The sequence below is a fragment of the Ranitomeya variabilis genome, chromosome 5 (genome assembly GCF_051348905.1).
Source record: "Ranitomeya variabilis isolate aRanVar5 chromosome 5, aRanVar5.hap1, whole genome shotgun sequence".
NCBI classification, from domain to species: domain Eukaryota; kingdom Metazoa; phylum Chordata; class Amphibia; order Anura; family Dendrobatidae; genus Ranitomeya; species Ranitomeya variabilis.
Genome location: NC_135236.1, coordinates 49830831 through 49846594, shown reverse-complemented (window position 1 = coordinate 49846594; position 15764 = coordinate 49830831). Strand labels below are relative to the sequence as shown.

At 44.5% G+C, this 15764-nt stretch overlaps 1 protein-coding gene across 3 annotated transcripts in view; it reads right to left on the bottom strand.

Annotated features, from left to right (window-relative positions):
- MAST1 (microtubule associated serine/threonine kinase 1) overlaps nucleotides 1-15764 on the bottom strand; it is a 133501-nt gene that overhangs the window by 46935 nt on the left and 70802 nt on the right. For all 3 annotated transcript variants that reach the window (XM_077261894.1, XM_077261889.1, XM_077261890.1), the window contains exon 2: nucleotides 5205-5233. Coding sequence is in view for 2 of the 3 variants with exons in the window: in XM_077261889.1 (XP_077118004.1) it covers nucleotides 5205-5233 (29 nt within the window). In the remaining variant the exon portion in view is untranslated. The remainder of the gene's footprint in view (nucleotides 1-5204; nucleotides 5234-15764) is intronic.

Sequence of the window (15764 nt, the reverse complement as noted above, 5' to 3'; positions counted from 1 at the left end):
AAAGGTGCCAAGTGGTTCACCAAGATAGACCTTCGTGGTGCGTACAACCTTGTGCGCATTAAGCAAGGGGATGAATGGAAAACCGCATTCAATACGCCCGAAGGTCATTTTGAGTACTTGGTGATGCCTTTTGGGCTCTCCAATGCGCCTTCAGTTTTTCAGTCCTTTATGCATGACATTTTCCGGAAGTATCTGGATAAATTTTTGATTGTTTATCTGGATGATATTTTGGTTTTTTCTGAGAATTGGGATTCGCATGTGGAGCAGGTCAGGTTGGTCTTTAAAATTTTGCGTGAAAATTCGTTATTTGTCAAGGGCTCAAAATGTCTCTTTGGTGTACAGAAGGTTCCCTTTTTGGGGTTCATTTTTTCCCCTTCTGCTGTGGAGATGGACCCAGTCAAGGTCCGAGCTATTCTTGATTGGACTCAGCCCTCGTCAGTTAAGAGTCTTCAGAAGTTCTTGGGTTTCGCTAACTTCTACCGTCGTTTTATCGCTAATTTTTCTAGCATTGTGAAACCTTTGACGGATATGACCAAGAAGGGCTCCGATGTAGCTAACTGGGCTCCTGCTGCCGTGGAGGCTTTCCAGGAGTTGAAACGCCGGTTTACTTCGGCGCCTGTTTTGTGTCAGCCCGATGTCTCACTTCCCTTTCAGGTTGAGGTGGATGCTTCAGAGATTGGAGCAGGGGCCGTTTTGTCGCAGAGAGGCCCTGGTTGCTCTGTTATGAAACCTTGTGCCTTTTTCTCTAGGAAGTTTTCGCCTGCCGAGCGAAATTATGATGTGGGCAATCGGGAGTTGTTGGCCATGAAATGGGCATTTGAGGAGTGGCGTCATTGGCTCGAGGGTGCTAAGCATCGTGTGGTGGTCTTGACTGATCACAAAAATCTGATGTATCTCGAGTCTGCTAAACGCCTTAATCCGAGAGAGGCCCGCTGGTCATTGTTTTTCTCCCGCTTTGATTTTGTTGTCTCGTATTTACCAGGTTCAAAGAATGTGAAGGCCGATGCTCTTTCTAGGAGCTTTGTGCCTGATGCTCCTGAAGTCGCTGATCCTGTTGGTATTCTTAAAGATGGAGTTATCTTGTCAGCTATTTCTCCGGATCTGCGACGTGTGTTGCAGAGATTTCAGGCTGATAGGCCTGAGTCTTGTCCACCTGACAGACTGTTTGTCCCGGATAAGTGGACTAGCAGAGTCATTTCCGAGGTTCATTCCTCGGTGTTGGCAGGTCACCCGGGAATTTTTGGCACCAGAGATCTGGTGGCCAGGTCCTTTTGGTGGCCTTCCTTGTCAAGGGATGTGCGGTCATTTGTGCAGTCCTGTGGGACTTGTGCTCGAGCCAAGCCTTGCTGTTCTCGTGCCAGCGGTTTGCTCTTGCCCTTGCCTGTCCCGAAGAGACCTTGGACACATATCTCCATGGATTTCATTTCTGATCTTCCGCTATCTCAGGGCATGTCCGTTATCTGGGTGATATGTGATCGCTTCTCCAAGATGGTCCATTTGGTTCCTTTGCCTAAGCTGCCTTCCTCTTCCGATCTGGTTCCTGTGTTTTTCCAGAACGTGGTTCGTTTGCACGGCATCCCTGAGAATATTGTGTCAGACAGAGGATCCCAGTTCGTTTCCAGGTTCTGGCGATCCTTTTGTAGTAGGATGGGCATTGATTTGTCGTTTTCGTCTGCTTTCCATCCTCAGACTAATGGACAGACGGAGCGAACCAATCAGACTTTGGAGGCTTATTTGAGGTGTTTTGTCTCTGCTGATCAGGACGATTGGGTGACATTCTTGCCGTTGGCTGAGTTTGCCCTTAATAATCGGGCTAGTTCCGCCACCTTGGTTTCGCCTTTTTTCTGCAACTCTGGTTTCCATCCTCGCTTTTCTTCGGGTCATGTGGAGCCTTCTGACTGTCCTGGGGTGGATTCTGTGGTGGATAGGTTGCAGCGGATCTGGAATCATGTGGTGGACAACTTGAAGTTGTCACAGGAGAGGGCTCAGCGCTTTGCCAACCGCCGCCGCGGTGTGGGTCCCCGACTACGCGTTGGGGATTTGGTATGGCTTTCTTCCCGCTTTGTTCCTATGAAGGTCTCCTCTCCCAAATTTAAACCTCGTTTTATTGGGCCTTACAAGATATTGGAAATCCTTAATCCTGTATCTTTTCGTCTGGATCTTCCTGTGTCGTTTGCTATTCACAATGTATTTCATAGGTCCTTGTTGCGGCGGTACATTGTGCCTGTAGTTCCTTCTGCTGAGCCTCCTGCTCCGGTGTTGGTTGAGGGCGAGTTGGAGTACGTGGTGGAGAAGATCTTGGATTCTCGCCTCTCCAGGCGGAGGCTTCAGTACCTGGTCAAGTGGAAGGGCTATGGTCAGGAGGATAATTCCTGGGTGGTCGCCTCTGATGTTCATGCGGCCGATTTAGTTCGTGCCTTTCATGCCGCTCATCCTGATCGCCCTGGTGGTCGTGGTGAGGGTTCGGTGACCCCTCACTAAGGGGGGGGTACTGTTGTGAATTTGCTTTTTGCTCCCTCTAGTGGTTACTAGTTTTTTGACTCTGGTTTTTCTGTCATTCCTTTTATCCGCACCTGGGTCGTTAGTAGGGGTGTTGCTATATAAGCTCCCTGGACCTTCAGTTCTATGCCTGGCAACGTAGTTATCAGAGCTAGTCTGCTGTGCTCTTGTCTACTGATCCTGGTTCCAGTTATATCAGCTAAGTCTGCCTTTTGCTTTTTGCTATTTGTTTTGGTTTTGTATTTTTGTCCAGCTTGTTTCTAAACTATATCCTGACCTTTGCTGGAAGCTCTAGGGGGCTGGTGTTCTCCCCCCGGACCGTTAGACGGTTCGGGGGTTCTTGAATTTCCAGTGTGGATTTTGATAGGGTTTTTGTTGACCATATAAGTTACCTTTCTTTATTCTGCTATCAGTAAGCGGGCCTCTCTGTGCTAAACCTGGTTCATTTCTGTGTTTGTCATTTCCTCTTACCTCACCGTTATTATTTGTGGGGGGCTTCTATCCAGCTTTGGGGTCCCCTTCTCTGGAGGCAAGAAAGGTCTTTGTTTTCCTCTACTAGGGGTAGCTAGATTCTCCGGCTGGCGCGTGTCATCTAGAATCAACGTAGGAATGATCCCCGGCTACTGCTAGTGTTGGCGTTAGGAGTAGATATATGGTCAACCCAGTTACCACTGCCCTATGAGCTGGATTTTTGTATTCTGCAGACTTCCACGTTCCTCTGAGACCCTCGCCATTGGGGTCATAACACGCTGCTTTACTGCCCTGCAGTCAGCGCTGAGCGCTCACACAGGGTTAATGCCAGCGTTAACGAGCCGCGGTGTAACACACTCCGTTAACGCAGCTACTAACCCTGTGTGACCAACTTTTTACTATTGATGCTGCGTATCTATCTGCGTAAAGATCTAATGTTACAAATAATAATAATAAAAAAAAAAGGTTATTTTCACCTTCAGACGTCGCGCACTGTCCTCGGCAGTGTAAGCGGCAGGATCTAATGCCAAGGATGCCATGCGAGAAGGACCTGCCATGACGTCACGGTCATGTGACCATGACGTCATCACAAGTCCTGCGCTCATACCAACCCTGGGACCGGAAGCTGCCGCGTGCACCGCACACCGGCGCCAGGACTTCAAGGGGCCTTCGGAAGGTTAGTATATGTTTATTTTTTATTTTAAGTCTTTTTTAACCACACATAGAGTGCCCACATTGCTATATACTACGTGGGCTGTGTTACATACTGCGTGGGCTGTTATATACTACATCTCTGTGCTATATACTATGTAGCTGGCCAATATACAACATGACTGTGCAATATACAAAGTGACTGTGCAATATACAATGTGACTGTGCAATATACAGCGTGGCTGTGCAATATACTACATGCTCTGTGTTATATACTAAGTAGCTATGCAATATACTATGTGGCTGTGTCGGTTCTGTCATATACTACGTCGACTGTGCAATATACTACTTAGCTATGCAATATACTACGTGCCTCTACAGTATACTACGTGGCTATGTTATATACTACGTGGCTCTGTTATATAGTACGTGGCTGTGCTATATACTGCGTGGCTGTGAATATACTACGTGCTCTGTGTTATATACTACGTAGCTGTGCAATATACTATGTGGCTGTGTCGGTTCTGTTATATACTACGTCGACTGTGCAATATACTACGTGGCTCTGTTATATACTACGTGGCTGTGCAATATACTACGTGGCTCTGTTATATACTACGCAGCTGTGCAATATACTACGTAGCTATGCAATATACTACGTGCCTCTACAATATACTACGTGGCTATGTTATATACTACGTGTCTCTGCTATATACTACATGGCTCTGTTCTATACAACGTGGCTGACCAATATACTACGTGCCTGTGCAATACACTACGTGGCTATGTTATATACTACGTAGCTATGTCATATACTACGTCGGTTGTGTTATACACTACGTCACTGTGCAATATAGTACGTAGCCTGTGCTATATACTACCTACATATTCTAGAATACCCGATACGTTAGAATTGGGCCACCATCTAGTTGATTCATAATCTCTTTGCTGTTACTTTTTTGTTAGCTATATTCATATTTTTCTGATTTAAATCAATTTATTGTGCCATAGTTTTTCTGAAGAAGGTCTAATTTTTAGGCCGAAACGTCATTATTTTAGGATTGCACTACAGTAAAAAATAGATAAATATTCTGCTAATCATCTCCGAGTGCCCAGTTCTTTTTGAATACAAGGCTGCGGTTAGGACCCTAATTATGCACCACTATTACCAGCAGTGCTGCCATCTACACAGTTGGACACTCTGTAGAATCACAGGTCAGTATGATATGTAGCAGGAGGAGCTGAACAGATTCATATACAGCATATATATATATATATATATATATATATATATATATATATATATATATATATATATATATATATATATTGCTCATTCTGGGCTTAGGAGTCCAGTGGGCGGTCCTAAGGTCATAATCAGTGGCTGACATCCTTCCCTGTATCAGTAAGCATACAGGGACTAGCTTTTTCCAGTTATATTTACCTCTATATATGATACCCTATATACCTTCATACCCAGCTTTATACATTATACAGTACATACATGCCCCCCATGTACTCCTAATACTTCCATTCACTCCAAACAATCACCCCCCATACGGATATAGATCTGAGGTACTTACCCGCTGCTCTTTCTGGGCAGGGGCAGATCCTGTGGAGACAAAAAAAAACAAAACAAAGATTAGGAGATTGTAAAAAAATCAATATATAAAGTCCTACAGTAATTAGGTTACCAGGTTGCCCCATGTAGCCCAAATTAGCCCCAGCGGACCGTGCCACTGTACAAGCCTACAAGACGACTGAGTTGGAGAATTTCATAATACAAATGCCTGAAGATGGCAGCATTTCCCTCACTCTCCTAGAAGGCTCTGCTCATCTTAATCTTCCTATTTTATGAAGTGCATATTTATTTCTTCAAGATAATGAAGAAAATCTGAGTCCTTTAGGCTCCACTGTATAATGGAGACGTCACTCTCTGTCTATTGAACTTTAAGAGTCATTTTCACTGCAGGCTGTAAAGCGAGTCGTTTTTTCTGCTGAAGTGCTGACATCTAGTGGTCAATATAAAAAGCGCACTTTTTTTTAATTGTATTTTTAGACATTAATTGATGACTCACACAGAAGCAAATCCTCCAGGTTTTTTTTTTTTTTCCCATCTACATGATAATAATGATATAATAGGGTATATTATCTGATATTTGATCGAGTCGTCGTCTAGCGACACATATACAAAACTTACAGTGGATCCAGACAGACAGAAATATCTTTCCCCTTTCATGTGTAATATTCCCATATTCCCAGACCTTGCTGTATGGGATCCCTGTTTCTAGGGAGACGGGCGAGCAGCACAGGAAATGCTGACAGGCCCCACAGAGCGACCATAGCACCGAGGAGAACAAGAATCTGCCCGTCCATGTGGAGATGTGTGATGGCGTCAGTAACGTGCACCATGGAGATGGCGGGAAACCAGAATGGCTGAGGGACAAATCCTGTCAGTGCCGGTGTAACAGGCCAGATTATACCCCCAGGCCAGACTATACCCGGGGTTAAAGTGGCCTAGGCTAGATTATACCCCGGGTATACTTTGGCCTAGGCCAAACTATACCCCGGGGTATAAAATAGCCTAGGCCAAAGTATACCCCTCCAGGCCAGATTATACCCCCCAGGGTAAGCTGAGGGAAAGCTGCTCATTCTTCTAGGTCACAGCTCCCCCTCCCATCGGGCACTGCTCCTTTTCAAGCTCCTCCACCTCTGGTGACGCCAGGGATCTCCCTTTCTAAGCCCCACCCCCTCCCTATAGTCACATGTGACATGAAATCTTCAGCCCTGCTCGTGCCAGCTCGTTGTCTTGGCGCCTTGGATATGCTTGGAAAAGGGCTTTGTATACCTAGGGGGCACTGACGAGCACTGAGGGGTGGGTGGGGAACCCCTTTACTGGTTGCTATGGGATATAGCATGATCACTCTATCCTAGCAACACCTTGGATACGCTTGGAAAAGGGGTTTATCTATCTTGGGGGCACCATTGCAGCACTGAGGGGTGGGTGGGGAACCCCTTTACTGGTTGCTATGGGATATAGCATGATCACTCTATCCTAGCAACGCCTTGAATACGCTTGAAAAAGGGGTTTATCTACCTTGGGGGCACTCTCGCAGCACTTAAGGATAGGTGGTTAACCCCTTAGGTGGTTGCTATGGGATTTTACATGACCACTTTATCCTAGCAACGGCTTGTATACGCTTGGAAAAGGGGTTTATCTACCTTGGGGGCACCCTTGCAGCACTGTGGGGAAGCCGGGGAACCCTTTTACTGGTTGCTATGGGATTTTACATGACCAATTTATCCTAGCAACGCCTTGTATACGCTTGGAAAAGGGGTTAATCTACCTTGGGGGCACCCTCACAGCACTGCGGGGTGGGTGGGGAACCCTTTTACTGGTTGCTATGGGATTTTACATGGCCATTCTATCCTAGCAACGCCTTGGATACGCTTAAAAAATGGGTTTATCTACCATGGGGGCACCCTCGCAGCACTGCGGGGAAGCCGGGGAACCCTTTTACTGAGGAAGGAAACAGCACAAAAATTCAAAAGCTGACTTAGGCCATAGTATACCCCCGGGGGATAAACTTTATACCAGGGGGTATAAAATAGTTTTTATAGTATTTCTCTAGGCCATAATGTTATCACTTCACTGTTTTTCTCACCCTATTGCTTATTTGTTGAAAAGTGTGCAGATCTGAACTGACAGTAGATGGCGCTGTCCTGTCAGTGCATAGTTAATGATAACTTGTTTTGTATGTTCTCTATGACACCTCTCTGCTCTCTATGACACCAAATCTTTTCCAATTTTGACAACCATGGAAGATCAATTGTATGACCAGCTTTTGAGATTCTACACTGCAACAGAACAAAGGTACCCTCAGTATACCTACGATCTACCTCCTGAGAAACGTGCAAATGCCAAGTCCCAGTTTAGACAAACAGCAAAGCCATATCGAGCCCAAGGAGGAATTGTTTATCATAGGGAAAAGGAGGTTCTTACTAAAAGTCGACTGCCAAATATCCTGAAGGCCTGTCATGACAACCCAATATCTGGGGGCCATTTTGGCAGAGATAAAACTTTAGCCAAAATCTCTGACCGGTTTTACTGGAAGGGAATGAAAAATGACGTTCACCAGTATGTGAAAGCCTGTCAAAAATGTTTTGTTATAAATCCCAAAATCACAAAGGAAGCTCCACCACTCAACAGTATACCAGTGCCTGGAAAAGTATGGAGCTTAGTTGGGATTGATATGATTGGCCCTCTTCAGGAAACATCAAATGGCAACAAATATATAGTTGCTGCCACTGATCATTTCTCCAAATGGACTGAAGCAACAGCTGTCCCAGATAAGAGTGCCAAGTCAGTGGCAAATTTTTTGTACTCCGTTATCTGTCGCCTTGGCTGTATGGAGACTCTGATTAGCGACCAGGGACGAGAGTTTGTAAACTCGATCATTGACAACCTGATGGAACATTTTCAAACAGATCACCGTATTTCATCTGCATACCACCCACAAACAAATGGCCAGCGGGAACGTGATAATCGGACACTTAAAGAAGCTCTTAGTAAGCTTGTCAATGACCAAGGAAACAACTGGGATCAATTCATCCCTGGTGTTCTGTTTGCCTATCACACATCTGTGCATGCTTCAACCAAGGTTACTCCATTTGAGGTCATGTATGGACGGAAGGCCAAGCTTCCCATGGACCTTAATCCCTCAAAAGATGATACGGTGGATCCCATGCCCATTTCAGATCATGCCACCCCTGATGTGCTAAATACACTGTCAAGCATTCTTAAAAAGCTGCACTCAGACGTCAGTACCAACATCCACTCTGCTCAAGAACACCAGAAGTGTGCCTTTGATCGCCGACACAAAAGCAACAAAGAAATCACTGCTGGTACCATAGTTTATATCAAGAATCAGCGCCGTATTCAACGCATAGGTTCAAAGATGGAACCACGCTGGATTGGACCTTATTTAGTTGTGGAATCCTTGACCAAGGGACGAGTAAAACTTAAGAACAACAAAACTGGCAAGATATTAAGCAACACATACCACACCAGCAACCTAAAGATTTACCAGGATAAAGAGGCTTCTCCACCATCCGATGATGATTATTCCAGTGACTCTGCCACACAGAAAAATAAGCAAACTAAGGCTTTCAACCTACTACCAAGTTCAAGAAGGAAGTATCTTAGCACCACTCTTGGCCTTACGTTTAGTAAGGTTGTATACTGTGGATGCAGACGAGACCTTGAACAACCACGGCGTACATATAAAACCAAAGGTGATGGAAACTGCTTCTTCCGGGCCATCAGCTACATCTTGACAGGAACAGAGGACAACCATTCCCTTCTCAGAGATAAAGTCATCCACCATATGAAAACTGACTTGACAAAAAAACTACAGGACTACTTGAACCAAAATGTGAATGAATATGTGAACATCTCTGGAATCTCTCGTGATGGAGTCTGGGCAACTGATGCAGAGATCATGACCACGGCGAATCTGTTGAGTTGCGACATAATAATCTACACAAACGTCGGTGACTCCATGGATTGGTTGACATATCCTGCAAGCTTCAATCTGCAGTCAACAACTGAACATGCACTGTATCTTGAAAATAAGCACGATCATTTCAATGTTGTTATCAGTGTTTAGCTTTAAACGTTAATTTGGTAGCAAGGACATGCTAGACTAAATGTCATAATACACAGAATGACTGTTGGGCGATTTGTTGCCCCAGATAATTGCATTGCATGATAAGTGACTTATAGCTAATGAGAAATTATTGCCCCCCCTCCCACCGCTAGGTGGTGCTGGCTCTGCTTCTACAAGCTCCAACGGCACTAGCCAGGTGCCGCTCTCCTCTATGGCGCCTGGCTGTGACGTCGGCGCATGGAGAGGCAGCGCCACCTAGCGGCAGGAGGGGGACCCCGTCTACCAGGAGACGGGCAGCGGCGGTTAGCGAGGGGGGGTAATCGGGCAGCCCCCCTAAGGTAACTATAAAATGGGGGGGTATTTGTAATGCATATGCATTACAAATACCCCCCTTTACAACTACTTTTGCCATGGGCAAAAGTTTTGTATAGTGGGAGGTACTCTTTAAGAATTGTCAGTTTGGTTTCTCAATAAAATGTTGAAGCATTAAGTAATTCTTGTGTATATCACTCAATGCAAATGATTTCATTGGGGTATAATATGAGCTGAGAGGTATAAATTGGGCTAGGCAACTTTAACCCCAGATTAGTTACATAATCTGGCCTGGAGGGGTATAGTTTGGCCTAGGCTATTTTACACCCCGGGGTATAGTTTGGCCTAGGCCAGTTTATGCCCGGGTATACTCTGGCATAGACCAAATTATACCCGGGGTTAATCTGGGACAGGGTTACTTTGGCCTGTTACACCGAGGAACCCTTTTACTGGTTGCTATGGGATTTTACATGACCACTTTATCCTAGCAATGCCTTGTATATGCTTGGAAAAGGGGTTTATCTACCTTGGGGGCACCCTGCTTGCTATAGGGTTTTACATGGTGTAAGTACCTTAGATTGATCATTTGAAATCGCTTAGCAACCAGGAAAAGAGTTCCCCAGCCTCCATGCAATGCTGCGACAGTGCCCCCAAGGTAGATAAGCCCCTTTTCCAAGCGTATCCAAGGCGTTGCTAGGATAAAGTGGCCATGTAAAATCCCATAGCAACCAGTAAAAGGGTTCCCCGGCTTCCCCGCAGTGCTGTGAGGGTGCCCCCAAGGTAGATAAACCCCTTTTCCAACCGTATCCAGGGCGTTGCTAGGATAAAGTGGCCATGTAAAATCCCATAGCAACCAGTAAAAGGGATCCCCACCCACCCCGCAGTGCTGTGAGGGTGCCCCCAAGGTAGATTAACCCCTTTTCCAAGCGTATACAAGGCGTTGCTAGGATAAATTGGTCATGTAAAATCCCATAGCAACCAGTAAAAGGGTTCCCCGGCTTCCCCGCAGTGCTGTGAGGGTGCCCCCAAGGTAGATAAACCCCTTTTCCAACCGTATCCAGGGCGTTGCTAGGATAAAGTGGCCATGTAAAATCCCATAGCAACCAGTAAAAGGGATCCCCACCCACCCCGCAGTGCTGTGAGGGTGCCCCCAAGGTAGATTAACCCCTTTTCCAAGCGTATACAAGGCGTTGCTAGGATAAATTGGTCATGTAAAATCCCATAGCAACCAGTAAAAGGGTTCCCCGGCTTCCCCGCAGTGCTGTGAGGGTGCCCCCAAGGTAGATAAACCCCTTTTCCAACCGTATCCAGGGCGTTGCTAGGATAAAGTGGCCATGTAAAATCCCATAGCAACCAGTAAAAGGCTATAGTCTGGCCTGAGGGTATAGTGTGGCCTGTTATAGTTTGGCCTAGGCTGTTTTACATCCTTAGGTATAGTTTGGCCTAGGCCAAAATATACCCAGGGTTAAATGTAGCCTAGGCCACTTTAACCCTGGGGGGTATAATGTGGCCTGGAGGGGTATAGTTTGGCCTAGGCTATTTTACACCCCGGGGTATAGTTTGGCCTAGGCCATTTTATACCCCGGGGTATACTCTGGCCTAGGCCAAATTATACCCGGGGTTAATCTGGGACGGGGTTACTTTGGCCTGTTACACCGGGCCTCGGGGTCCTGGGATCTGGGCCTATAAACAGTGGGGGGCAGAGGCTGTAGTGGCCCACATGGACCAATGCCCCACTATGTGTTCGTTCACATCACACGGACCCAACGGTCTGAGGTAAAACAAAAAGAAAATCGCAGCCTGATCCGTTTTTCGAGAGACTCGCCCGTACTTGAATGGACGCACACAAGGCATGGCCAGAAAAAGGACACCGTCTATGTGGCATCTATTGTGAACGTTCACAGAGGAATTGTGGAATCTTGTAATTATTGATTTATAAGAACAGATGTCAGAAACTGCCAGAGAGATGTGAGACGGACGGAGAACGGTCAGACATCTTCTGGAGGAAACACGGCGAAATGTCAGACATTCGTGTCAACTTCTAAGTCTAAGAGTGTCTGCAATATCGTCCGTTATCCATCCAGAAATAATATGCCACCCATATGTCCATATTATCAGCCGTATCTCATCCGTATGTCCATATTATCAGCCGTATCTCATCCGTATGTCCATATTATCAGCCGTATCTCACCCGTATGTCCATATTATCAGCCGTATCTCTTCTGTATGTCCATATTATCAGCCGTATCTCATCCGTATGTCCATATTATCAGCCGTATCTCATCCGTATGTCCATATTATCAGCCGTATCTCACCCGTATGTCCATATTATCAGCCGTATCTCTTCTGTATGTCCATATTATCAGCCGTATCTCATCCGTATGTCGTATTATCAGCTGTATCTCATCCGTATGTCCATATTATCAGCCGTATCTCATCCGTATGTCCATATTATCAGCCGTATCTCATCCGTATGTCCATATTATCAGCCGTATCTCACCCGTATGTCCATATTATCAGCCGTATCTCTTCTGTATGTCCATATTATCAGCCGTATCTCATCCGTATGTCCATATTATCAGCCGTATCTCACCCGTATGTCCATATTATCAGCCGTATCTCATCCGTATGTCCATATTATCAGCCGTATCTCATCCGTATGTCCATATTATCAGCCGTATCTCACCCGTATGTCCATATTATCAGCCGTATCTCACCCGTATGTCCATATTATCAGCCGTATCTCTTCTGTATGTCCATATTATCAGCCGTATCTCATCCGTATGTCCATATTATCAGCCGTATCTCATCCGTATGTCCATATTATCAGCCGTATCTCACCCGTATGTCCATATTATCAGCCGTATCTCTTCTGTATGTCCATATTATCAGCCGTATCTCATCCGTATGTTGTATTATCAGCTGTATCTCATCCGTATGTCCATATTATCAGCCGTATCTCATCCGTATGTCCATATTATCAGCCGTATCTCACCCGTATGTCCATATTATCAGCCGTATCTCACCCGTATGTCCATATTATCAGCCGTATCTCATCCGTATGTCCATATTATCAGCCGTATCTCATCCGTATGTCGTATTATCAGCCGTATCTCATCCGTATGTCCGTATTATCAGCCGTATCTCACCCGTATGTCCATATTATCAGCCGTATCTCATCCATATGTCGTATTATCAGCCGTATCTCATCCGTATGTCCGTATTATCAGCCGTATCTCACCCGTATGTCCATATTATCAGCCGTATCTCATCCGTATGTCCATATTATCAGCCGTATCTCATCCGTATGTCCATATTATCAGCCGTATCTCACCCGTATGTCCATATTATCAGCCGTATCTCACCCGTATGTCCATATTATCAGCCGTATCTCATCCGTATGTCGTATTATCAGCCGTATCTCATCCGTATGTCCGTATTATAAGCCGTATCTCTTCTGTATGTCGTATTATCAGCCGTATCTCACCCGTATGTCCGTATTATCAGCCGTATCTCACCCGTATGTCCATATTATCAGCCGTATCTCATCCGTATGTCGTATTATCAGCCGTATCTCATCCGTATGTCCGTATTATCAGCCGTATCTCTTCCGTATGTCGTATTATCAGCCGTATCTCATCCGTATGTCCGTATTATCAGCCGTATCTCATCCGTATGTCCATATTATCAGCCGTATCTCATCCGTATGTCGTATTATCAGCCGTATCTCATCCGTATGTCCATATTATCAGCCGTATCTCATCCGTATGTCGTATTATCAGCCGTATCTCATCCGTATGTCCGTATTATCAGCCGTATCTCTTCTGTATGTCGTATTATCAGCCATATCTCACCCGTATGTCCATATTATCAGCCGTATGTCACCTGTATGTCCGTATTGTCAGCCGTATCTCACCCGTATGTCCGTATTATCAGCCGTATCTCACTCGTATGTCCGTATTATCAGCCGTATATCATCCGTATGTCGTATTATCAGCCGTATCTCATCCGTATGTCTGTATGATCAGCCGTATCTCACCCGTATGTCCGTATTATCAGCCGTATCTCACCCGTATGTCCGTATTATCAGCCGTAGCTCACACGTATGTCCGTATTATCAGCCGTATCTCACCCGTATGTCCGTATTATCAGCCGTATCTCACCCGTATGTCGTATTATCAGCCGTAACTCATCCGTATGTCGTATTATCAGCAGTGTCTCACCCGTATGTCCTTTTTTCAGTTGTATCTCATCTTTATGTCCGTTTTTTCAGCCGTATCTCACCCGTATGTCCGTTGATTACTGATTGCTTTGAGCTATGTGTCACCATTTTTTTTGCATGAACAATGTAGTAAATAATATTAGTCGCATACAGTTTCCTATGTTAATGACTGTAATGGATCCGTAAAACAATGCATGACAGATGGATGTTGACCCGCATGTGACCTGTTTTTTTTTTTTTTTGCATCCATTACACTTTAATGGGCGAATCCGATCCGAAATATGGATCAGAAGTGCCCGCTGCGATGCTCTGCATGTAACGTGTCGCCTTGCATCGGTCCCTGTGCGATCTGTATGTTATCAGCTTTACATAAGGAGGTTTTATAAGCAACGTCTGAACAGATACCGCAAATAAGGCCTCATTCAGACACCCATGTTTCACAGATAGATCACGTTCCCATTATAGTCTATGGCCGTTCACACATCCATGATTTTTTTTTTTTTACAGATTTTGTATTTGTAAAATAATCAAGGAGACGTCCATTTTTTTATTAGGAATCAAAAACACCTATCCAAGTCTACGGGTCCGATAAAATCACGGACATCACATCACACATTGCCATCCGGGCGTAATCCATTTCTAACAATGCAATGGGCAGAATAATTTTATGAATACTTATTTTTTTTTATGCACACGGCTAAAATCACTGATGGTAAAACCTGACACGGACCAAAAACTGATGAAAATCAGAGCAAAAGGCCACAAAGTAGTATTACACAGCAAATAGCCACACGCAACATTTCTGTTCCCGAGCTGCTGCTATGGCTACTGCTGCTACGTTTGTGCATTTCTAGGTACAATTACTTATTCTTTTTTTATTTAAAGTCTACTAAAGTTTACCAAAAACTTCCTTTTTTGATGAGATTTTGTCTTTTTACATTATTATTTAAAAAAAATTGCAAAAAAACAACCACAAATATAATAGAGATACTATAATTATAATGATGTCTAGTAAAAAGATAACATAAAAATAAGTAATTTAAGGAGGACCTGTCACCAGATGAAAAGTGGCCAATATTTACTCTTATGTTATTCTCACTGTTCCCCTGAGTATTACGTTTTTTTATTTTCAAAAATCCGACATACGGTTCCAGAGATATGAGGCCTTTTTATTTAGTGCTACTTTTGATGGGCTGTACAAGGGGGCGTGGTTGACAGGGTAATTATGCAGACACGCCCCAGAGGATCACATGAGCCACACCCACTAAGCATAGGTAAATAAAAAGGAAATGTTTGACCCTTTTAAACAATGTGTAAAAAATGACAGAACTTAAGGTTTTTACACTTGGAACTCAGTACAGATGCAAAAAAACTTACTTATAAAATAAATTCAATGTTATGTTCTGTTTATATGGAAAAAAAACCTTGACGTCAATAAAAATTAACCAAAATAATAGGACACATGGTAATTGCAAGTATTTGAAATTCTGTGCATAAAAATGTGTACCTCATTAATTCTGATTTTGCGACAATGGGAATTGGCAGGTAGGGTGTTATGTTTGCAATGTAAGATACTGGATGTGGGCAGGGTTTCTAAAATGTGATTGACAGCTCTGTGGTCCTGCTGTACAGTCCGGAAATATCAGACAATGAGCTGCCATATGGAGATGAGCAGACACATCACAGACGGTCAGTCACAATACAGACACCTATTTTGGCAGTTTCCTGGTAAGTCGCGCTGATAGAAAAAAAAAAAGAAAACAGAAGTTGGCAGTAAATGAGTCTAATGCGGAAAATTGGGAAAAAATACCCAGTGTGGGTGGACAGTACCCATTCATTGTGATTATATAGGAACCAGCTCAGCTCGTCTTCAGCACTTCCATAAGAATGAATACAGCGGTAGTGCTTGTCAGGGAACAGCCAAGGATCACGCAGATATC